The sequence below is a fragment of the Cicer arietinum genome, chromosome 4 (genome assembly GCF_000331145.2).
Source record: "Cicer arietinum cultivar CDC Frontier isolate Library 1 chromosome 4, Cicar.CDCFrontier_v2.0, whole genome shotgun sequence".
Taxonomy (NCBI): Eukaryota; Viridiplantae; Streptophyta; class Magnoliopsida; order Fabales; family Fabaceae; genus Cicer; species Cicer arietinum.
In genome coordinates, this window is record NC_021163.2 from 63,737,132 (window position 1) to 63,747,315 (window position 10,184).

The following is a 10,184-nucleotide window of genomic DNA, read 5'->3' on the forward strand; positions in this document are numbered from 1 at the left end:
AAATATATTTAATTTTTATTTTTATTATCTCTAAAAATATATTGATAAATAATTGTATTTAAAGCTTAATTGTCGTGCATCATTAATCAACGTATAATATTTTATATTATCAACACATTACAACTATACATAAATATAATTTTGGAGATAATTATAATAATTGTAGTAAAAATCAAATATAATATATATATAAATTAAATTCAATTAAAAAAAGAAAAAGTGAAAAATTTATTATCATTTTACAATTTTAGAATATTAGTACTCTAATAGATCATAAAAAATGGTAAATTTGACGAAGAAGCAACACTATTGAATTAATTGCCTTTGTCATATGAAAATGAAAATGAAAATGAAAGAGAAATAACCATTACCAACACTCCCGCTGCAGCGTCTTCCTCCTCGCTCCAAACTACTCAAACCAAAGGTTCTCTCTCTCACCTTCAAATCTTTTATATTTTATTTCAATTTTCATCCATTTCTTCTCATTTCTGTTTTTGCTAGGTGTTGCGATTATGCTAGGGATCAATCATCCAGATGCAGTAACTATTTAGGGGAAAACAATTTTCAGATTTTCTGTGGTTGGTTATTGCTGTTTGAGAAGTGAGAAATCGTTGACATTACTCGAAAATCGAAATTAAATATATACTCTTTCAATCAAAGAATTGAATTTTATTTATGGCGTGTGATTGTAAAGGAAAGTTAAATGTGAGAAGACCTCACTTCTATGAGGTGTATTCTCTTGCTTCTAGCTCTGAAACTATGGTAATTTTGAAACTTCTTTTTTCTACTTCCTTGTTCTTGACCTAATTGCATGTTTTCATAAATACTCCAATAATGTATATAACTTGCCTATTTGTTATGATCTTTATTAATGAGTGAATGTGAATGACTTATTTCTAGCATATTTTGCTACTATGTTGCTAGTGAGGGAGTTCATTTATTTGTTGATGTGGTATACATTATTATAGTTGAATACTAGAGAATGGTTGGGGGATATAAAGTTGGTTTGGTGGCTGGGGCGAAGGAGTTAGGGAGTGGCGTCATAAGGAGGTTGAGGGTTTGATCACCACCCTCAGCAAAATACTAACAATATTAACTACTAATAGTGGTTATTGCAAAAGAAAAAAAAAAACTAGAGACTGGTTGGAAGCAAATGGGAAAAAAAGATCATTGTTTGAGACGTTTCAAAAGCTAAAACAAATGCGATAGTACATCTGTATGCAACAATAACAAGCTGAAGTGTGTTTTTGTTGCCTAAAGTATTTTCTTTTACTATTTTCCATTAATGAGCTTATACTGATACTAACAACAATCAAACCTTATTGATGGGACTAGGAGGGGTCTCCGATAAAAAGCTTCTTGACATTTCTTGTTGGTAACGGTATGTTTGGTAGGTGGGTTTTGGAGGGGAATGGAGAGTAGGAGGAGGGTTTTGCAGGGGAAATGAGAGTTGGAGGAGGCTAATGGTTAGTTTTCCCCTTGTTTGTGACTTTTTAAAAACGATTGAAGCAGTTTGTGGTTTTTAAAATCCCCTTCAAAGCCGTCCTATAGCTTTTTTTTTATTTTTACTTTCCCCAAATTGGAGATTTGCGCTCCCTTCCAAGCAAAGTGAAGGATTACCCTCACTTTCCCTCTGCTCCGCTCCTAATTCCCACACATAGCCTAAATGAGGCTGATACCTTAAAGTCCTACCTTTCCCAAAAAGTCATGATATGGAATCAAGTGGCCCTTAAAAGTGCGAAGTAGTCAAGTTTGTTGTCTTAAAGTAAGACTATCCTCCTTAATTTCCAGTGTCATGTATCTAAAAAAAAAATATGTCAGTTGTTATTTTATTTTTGGGTATTGTTGGTAGTGGGGTTTCAGATGAAAGGAGGAGAGAATATAATAAGAACTTTGAATATCATTGATAATAACTTGATACTAACTTCATAGTAGCTTGATACAAACGACTAAATACTAATCCCTATTTATAGTGATACATAGACCCAATTCTAAATAAATAGGAAAATCAAGAAACAAATAATAATAATAATAATAATAAGTAGGAGATATTGAAATTTATTGTAAGAGATAATCTAAGATATGCTAAGATTGATAATTGATCGCTGGAGATAAACCAAGATATTCTAACATAATATCAATGTATTATAGCATATTATTTTATTTTCTTACAGATATCATAAAATGCTTTTGGAGTTTCTGTTTGAATATATATTCTTTTGTTGCAGAGGATTCCAGATGGTTTCATTTGTCAAATGGAGGGAAGGACATGCGGATTAGTTTCATTAACAGGTCCAAGTGGAAACACTTGGCAAGTCCGTTTAGTTGAGCAGAACAATTATCTATTCTTCCATCATGGATGGTCAACATTTGTGGGAGATCATAATTTAAAATATGGCGACCTTTTGGTTTTCAGATACGAGGGTCAGCTGCATTTCACTGTGCAAGTATTTGGTGAGAATGCATGCGAGAAAGAAGCAGCATTTCATTCTGAATGCAATCTAAATTCATTTAACTTCGATAATATTAAAGGACAGAAAAGTGATGCTATGGAGAGTTCTTCTTTGGATGTTGTCGGAGGTGATCAGAGGAAAATGAGATGCGACACCATTGAAAACCAGGAGCTTGCTCTGGGTATTGCTGGTAGAGATCTATCCAAGTATGAGGTAGTTAAACCAATTAGTATTATCAGAGAAATAGAAGAAACATACAAAGAATGTTCAACTAGTGCTGTCCCTGTTCCTTTTCACCCAGCAAATATCAATGAAGATGAAGGTACTATGTTAGGATCCTTTCTATATCGTAACATATAAAAAATTGATTTCTCAAAAAAATATGTAATAAAACTAGTCTCGTCTTCCCTAGCAAACTGATACTCTTCTAGGAACTAGGAAAGAGTATTTTGCCTTCAAATCCTTATATTTATGCCAGAGCATACCCTTATTTAATACTCCATGTTTTATATGTAGAAATGCCATCCAGAATACAATATATTATTAAAATCTTAAACTCTTGCTTGAATTGTTCAATTCCACAGAGGCAGCCATCTTGTATAGAAGTGGGAAGGAAGATGATCATTATATTGTCAGCGGAGCTTCAATGTCAAAGTTATCAGCACATGATGAGAAAAAGATAGCCCAGTCATTTACCTCCTCTTTTCCATATTTTGTGAAAATAATTAAAAGCTTCAATGTCAGTGGTTCATATACTCTGGTGAGTTGTTCCCTTTTGTGATTCTTAATTTGTTTTCTAAGTGATGTTGTTTTAGCTCTCTGCTCTAATCGTAAGTCACTTATGTTTATGTAGTGTTTCATCTGCTTGAGAAACTGATCTGGTTGGGGTATATTAATTTTTACCCCAACTAATATTTCTCCTTTAATGTATGGTGGATAGTAATCATGGATTAAATCATTTTAGATGTATACATTACAAGTAAAAGATTATCTCAATGAAAAATCCATCCATACATACTGATATGAATCCTAATTAATGACTCAGTCAATGTTGGTGGATTTGAACTATCCTTGTCCTTGCACTTCAATGCATGTTGGAGCGATATTTCAATATTTAATGAAATGCTGCTTAAGGGAATTCTCTACTTCTGCCTAAGCAAGCTTCTACATTACACTAAGTTCGAGACCTTTTCTACTGCTATTACATTTACAAATTGATTTCTTTGCAATTACAATGTTGTATTTTTCCAATAAGTACCAGTTGTTATTGTTATCATCGTTTTCTGCTCTTCAAATTTTGAATTGAATGATATTGTAATTTTAACTTTCCTTCTCCTCACATATTTCCTATTTTGAGTTTACTGGTCAAAATATTTCCTATGTAAAGTTTTCTTCTGATTCACTGTGCTTGGCATTAAACTGAAAGCTCTTGCTGATACTGATTTATAATTGATATAATGCAGAATATACCGTATCAATTTTCGATGTCACATTTTCCAAACTGCAAGATAAAGATTATTCTTCATAATTTGAAGGGAGAACACTGGACTGTTAATTCCGTTCCAACAACTAGAGTGCATACAAGTCACACTCTTTGTGGAGGATGGATGGCTTTTGTTCGTGGCAATAACATAAAGGTTGGAGATGTTTGCATTTTCGAACTTATACGCGAGTGTGAATTACGTGTTCGCGTTGCTGAGGTTGGAAAAGATGGGCTGGACTGCCAGGTTGGAAAACTAGCTTTTAGTATGCTTAGTACAGGGCATGATGTCGCTTGCAATAAGACTTCCAAATATAAGCCAAAGAATCCTAAAGTCAGCTCAAAGTGCAGAAACAAAGTTGATCTATTTGATAAAAAAATTTCAAAGATCGGTCAAGAAGCTGTTTTATCCATTGACTTAAAAACATCTGGTAGAGCTTCAAATACTTCGAAGAAGATGGGGCTTTGTCCCCAATCGAAAGCTTCCCATAAAAAGTTGGGTAAGGTTTTTCCTCTGTTCACTAGATGGCCCACTCAAATTATATTGCATTGTAGATCTATATCTTAAGTTTCTGCATCAAATTTCTATGAAGTATTTTATTTTCAGAAAAAAAAAAGAATATAATTCAATTCCTTGAGATTTGAGAATTGCAATCTTGTTACTTTGCTAGTGAAAGAAAGATAAAAAGGATAAATATTGAATACTTTCCTTCTATAATAAAAGTTTCGACCTTCAAATTATGACCTCAGTCACATTTGAACTGTAAACAAAGACAGCTGTATCAAGGAGACATCGTGTGGAAGATGAACTAAGCTCCCAGGCTAAAGCTGGTTTGAGAATGTTGTTTGCACTCGACGAACAAAGAGTAGCTCAAGCTTTTTCATCCCCATTTCCTAATTTTGTGAAAATCATGAAGAAGTTCAATGTCAGTGGATCATACACTTTGGTGAGTAATACACATTACACAACTAATTATTGTTAGGATGTGTATTTAAAATAAATATCAATGCTAAATTATTGAATACTTGTTACACTGTAGAAAATCCCATATCAGTTCTCTGCTGCACATCTCCCCTCATACAAAACAGAAGTTACGCTTCGCAATTCAAAAGGCCAATGTTGGACTGTGAACTCTGTCCCAGACGCTAAAGGGAGAACAATTCACACCTTTTGTGGGGGATGGATGGCCTTTGTTCGTGATAATGACATCAATTTTGGGGATACTTGCATTTTTGAGCTTGTTTCTCATTATGAGATGCAGGTTTATATATCTGGGGTTGGAAAGGAAGGTCTTGATGATCAAAATGGTCTTGTGAAACTTAACGGCTAGTTAGTAGCTACTGTTCCATCTACGTAGCTACTGTTCCATCTACATGCTAACGTTCTTGTTTGAGACAGATAAATCAATCTTCAATGAAGATCTTTTGTTGTAAGAGTAGCAAAAGACTTTATTCATTTTATGCATGTCAGTAAATTAGCTGTATCATCTCTAATCAAGATCATAGAATGCATTGATTATATATTATGCCATTGTTGTTTTAGTTCATTATAACATTCAGTAGGCTCGTGAAATGTTGGTCTCGTACAGGCAAGAACCACACACTGATTTTTGTACATGTCTCGCGATTCATGAGTTAATTGTTGTCTTGTTATGTAGCACATTGTACATTTTTCAACGGGAGTTTGACCACTTTGTACACCCAAGGCAATAATTTCTTTTTTGTTTTTGGCAAAAATATCCTTTGGTTTCTTTGTTCACTTCACTTACATCTCCTTTTCAATAAAATTAATAAATAAATAAACACCATCTAAGTAGACACTTAGTGATGGGAGTTAAATGTAAATGACAAACATATCAATGTAAATAAATTATATTTATTTAACTTAAAATTAAGTTTCACATCAATTATAAATTAATTATGAATGAGTTTTTAGTGAAAATATGATGCTAATTAATCAAAAAGAGATTTATATATCTAACGTCTTAGAGTTTTTAGTGAAAATATGATGCTAATTAATCAAAAAGAAAAAATTGTGTGAAAATCTTTTGTGATTTTGAAGGATTTGATTCGTTGTTTCTCTTGTGCCTTTGAACTACCCAACAAGTAACATTAGAGCCTCTAGTTTGATTTGGTGGGGAACAGGAGTGTATATTTGGTGGATTAGAGTGTTGAAACAAAAATCTTTTTTGACGGTGTCGTCGGGAGATGTGTTATGTTGGTTCTAACAATAATATAAATATCAGATGTGAGAGACTTATATTAGAGTGAGAAGTTGTTGGGTTAAATGTGAATCCTTAATTCTTACATCGATATTAAATATATAAGAGATGATCAATATACCAACTGTCTTAGGGTCCATTTGATAAATATGATATGATATAATATAAAACTGGATAAAGATAAGATAGAATATTGACATGATATATATTATGATAACATATTTTTGATACATACATGATAACAACATTTTATTTTCTAATGTATTTGAAATACACCAATTATAGAATTCTAAACATACATTATATCAGTTCTAGTAAAAATTCATCACAATATATTAATATATATCAAACTACACAATTCAAAATTATTCTATACATTTATATAATTTGATTTTAATACATTCGTCACAATTAATAATTATTCAATTTTATTTAATATAAATATTCGTCACAAATATTTTTTTTATAAAATTTAATTACTTCTATATATATTCAATGAAATTCATACTAAATTTTTTTCAATTTGTAAAAATTAACGATATTATAATATACTATAAAGTTTCATTTATGGCAAGGGCAGGGTTAAGTATGAGGACTGGTTCCATTTACTTGTCTGCGTGCGTTGGGAAATACCAAGAAAGGTTGCTTTAAAGCTTCTACCTTTATTTCCTTTCATAAAACAAATAAAAAGCTTTCAACTTTCAACTTTGAACTATTTTCATTTTGAAATGGGTGGAGAACAAAACATCAACATCAAATCATCATGGGAACAAGACATCTACTGGAACCATTTCCAGTTCAACCATTTTGTCCAATTTCTTACTAAAGATTTTCATCAACGACTAGTTAGTACTTTCTTCCTTTTTCTTTCTTTTAAAGTTTTCACATTTGTGTGTTGTATGCATGAATTTCGTTTCATATGTATAATGATTTTCACCTTCTCTCTAGTACCCTTTTGTTTTTTTCTCTGGAAATGAAAAAAAAAATTTTCTTAATTAGTAGAAAAAAAAACTTTAAAAAAAAAAAAAAGTTTTCAGGTGTTGTTTGAATGCACTTTATTACAGTGTTTGAAGAAAGTTGAATTTTTTATTGTTTTCACCAAGATTTTTTACCTTTTGATTACTATAGTTGTTAAAGTTTTTTGCCCTAGTTATTTTTTGGTGAATAACTTTGTTGTGAGCTTTGTTTTTTGGTGAATAACTTTGTTGTGAGTTTGTATTGCAATAGAGAAACCATACATCTACATTGTAATTGCAATAAAATCATGCTTGTGTTGTTTGGCTTAAAACAAAAGATAAAGGAAGTTAATTAGTAGACTGTAATGTGGTTTTTTCTTGAGTTATTATTCTTCTAATTGTTCTGTTAATACTATCTATGTAAATCATGAACTTGAGATGATTAAGGATTGTTTTTCAACCAAAAATTTAGCTCTTCAACTCAAATGTTTCTTAATCTCAAAAAGGAAATTTATATTTGAATTGTAGGCACTTCCTCAAACATTCTCACATAATGTAAAGAAGAAGTTGCCACAAGATGTGTCACTCAAAGGTCCCAGTGGAGCTGTTTGGAATATAATGCTAACAACTAGAGATGATATTGTTTACTTCGCGGACGGTTGGCAACAATTCGCGAAAGATCACGCTTTGAAAGAGAATGATTTCCTTGTCTTCAAATACAATGGTGAATCGGTGTTCGAGGTTTTAGTCTTTGATAGAGAAAGTCTGTGTGAGAAGGCAACTTCTTATTTTGTTGGAAAATATAAAGGGTGCTGTTGCAAGGAAAAGGACACAAACAATATTTCTAATGCTGGTGTTGAATGTGGTTCACCTGCAACACTTGTGCATCTTAACAATATTGCTGAACCTTCTAAAACAACCAAAGGAAAGACGTCTAATGATCATGTCGAATCTTGTCCCAAGGAATTCATGCCTGATGCAGTCACTAAAACCAGGACCCAGAAGAAGAGAGGAAGACCACCAAAAGTATCTAATTCTTTTGATGATGAATTTGGTGACTTGTTCAGGTTAAAATATTTCTTTCATATTCATTCACTTTTGCTATATTAATTCTAACTTGGATTTAATTTATAAACACAGTCAGCGTGCAAAAAGTTTTTATTTTTACAATATAAATCAATTAAGGAGTGTTTTTGGTGGACCAGCATAACATATGGTCCACTGTGTATAGGTGCTAAAAAATCACCTGAAGTTCATGGCCTCCTCGATCATATGGTTGAGATATTGACTAGATTGGTGTCGGTTCGACGAATTCGTCTGTTCATGGACACATAATCGATTTTTCTTGTTTTCATGAACAAACTTTTTCAATCAAGTCACTTTCTCAACCGTAACGAGGAGGACCACAAACTTCTACTGCTATGAGATAATGTTTGTCAGTGGAATTTTAAACAATTTTAAGTACTTATCACAATGAACCACTTCTGAAAGTGGTCCAACCATAAAATTTGCTATCAATTATAGCAACCATATCATTAAAAACATTTAACCTTTATCATAACTACTTCTCAATTCACACATATTGATAGTTGTGTTGCCAGCTTTTTACATTGAGAGTCTATCTATAAAAATTAAACTCTTCTAAATTATTCAGTAACTATAACTTATTGATGTCATTGTTTTCTCTTCCTTCTACGGCCATGTTTATTGTCCAAACTAGTTTCTTTCTCTTTTCTATTTCTTAGACCATATACTCACTTTTTTTTCTTCATTTCTCATGATTTCATGTACCAAAGAGAAAGATGTTGAGGACTATTAATTTCAAGGTGGAAGCTGACTTTGAGTTATGAATTCAGAGGAAGGTTATATTGTGTTATCTGTTTCTTTACTGTCGTGTTTGGTAGATAAATATTTTTGGATTTTAGGACACATGGATAGTAAAAAGTACCACTTAAATGAAACTCTTATTGGACATGAATAGTACATGGAAGCATGAAATTGTTATTAAGGTACTGGTCATTACATTGTTAAATTAACTTGCTTATTAATGTGACAATGATATAATCTTAAATAAAAAGATTTGAATCAAAACAATACATGTGTAACTAAGCAATGCTCCTATTAATACAAATTTATTTATTTAGACTTAGTCTAATGTGTACTAATAAATTAAGTGGTATATGGTGCACAGTAGAAGTATATTGACTTAGTGGTATTAAGAGGGTTTTCCTTAGGATTTTTCTATTAATTTTGTTTAAAAGTAAATTGAATAAAAATTGATTTTTGTTTGAATATATTTACATAAAAGTGTATTGAACAATTTGAGGTTGGAAATCAATTTTGAAGACATGTTTTAAATATAGATTTTAAGTTAAAATTAATTCTATAATTAAAACTAATTCTATTTGACACATCTAAATATGTTAAAAATTCATTCTTCATCTCTGAACAAATTTTACCTCAACCTAAACTGAAATCAAACATAGATTTAAATAGTTTATAAATTTTAGATTTGCATAGAAACAAATGAGTTTCTTGAAAATAATCGTTCGGTCCCATCAAATCAAATCCATATGGTGGTACCATCAAGATTAGTCAGCCCACAATATGGAGTTACTTGGACCGCATGTGTAAATAGATTACGGACAGTTGGCTTTTGTACTCCTCAATTTATCTTATATCCTCTCATTTAAAAAATTTATGTTTAAAATGTCCAAACTACCCTTAATAAAACTGTAAAAATTTAAAATAATTTTTTTTATCGGAAATTTCATGATAAATGAAATTTCTCGTAGTTATAAATGAAAGAATTTTTTTACCGGAAATTTTAGGTTGAATAAAATTTCTGGCAGTTATAAATGAAATTTTCGGTAGTTATAAATGAATGTTTTTTACCGAAAATTTCCGGTAGTTATAAATGAAAAAAATTGTTTAGCAGAAATTTCAGGATGAATGAAATTTGCAGTAGTTATAAATGAAAGAATTTTTTTACCAGAAATTTTAGAATGAATGAAATTTCCGATAGTTATAAAAGAAATTTTAAAATCAATGAAATTTCTGGTAGTTATCATTG

At 31.3% G+C, this 10,184-nt stretch overlaps 2 protein-coding genes across 3 annotated transcripts; both read left to right on the forward strand.

Annotated features, from left to right (window-relative positions):
- Positions 1-293: 293 nt before the first annotated feature.
- On the forward strand, positions 294-5,610 carry LOC101493841 (B3 domain-containing protein Os01g0723500-like). Of its 2 annotated transcripts, XM_027333964.2 has the most exons (8): positions 294-424; positions 502-600; positions 695-762; positions 2,229-2,775; positions 3,038-3,213; positions 3,917-4,433; positions 4,711-4,880; positions 4,974-5,610. In XM_027333964.2, exons 3-8 carry the CDS (start codon positions 760-762, stop codon positions 5,262-5,264), a joined length of 1,704 nt encoding a protein of 567 aa, XP_027189765.1. In that variant the 5' UTR covers positions 294-424; positions 502-600; positions 695-759; the 3' UTR covers positions 5,265-5,610. The 2 variants fall into 2 exon arrangements, with proteins under 2 accessions (XP_027189765.1, XP_004499102.1); XM_004499045.4 differs by having other exon boundaries at positions 502-762.
- Positions 5,611-6,744: 1,134 nt separating this feature from the next.
- Positions 6,745-9,260, forward strand: LOC140920145 (B3 domain-containing protein REM16-like). The gene is made up of 3 exons (XM_073367582.1): positions 6,745-7,000; positions 7,640-8,178; positions 8,908-9,260. Exons 1-3 carry the CDS (start codon positions 6,884-6,886, stop codon positions 8,918-8,920), a joined length of 669 nt encoding a protein of 222 aa, XP_073223683.1. The 5' UTR covers positions 6,745-6,883; the 3' UTR covers positions 8,921-9,260.
- The last annotated feature ends 924 nt before the right edge of the window (positions 9,261-10,184 follow it).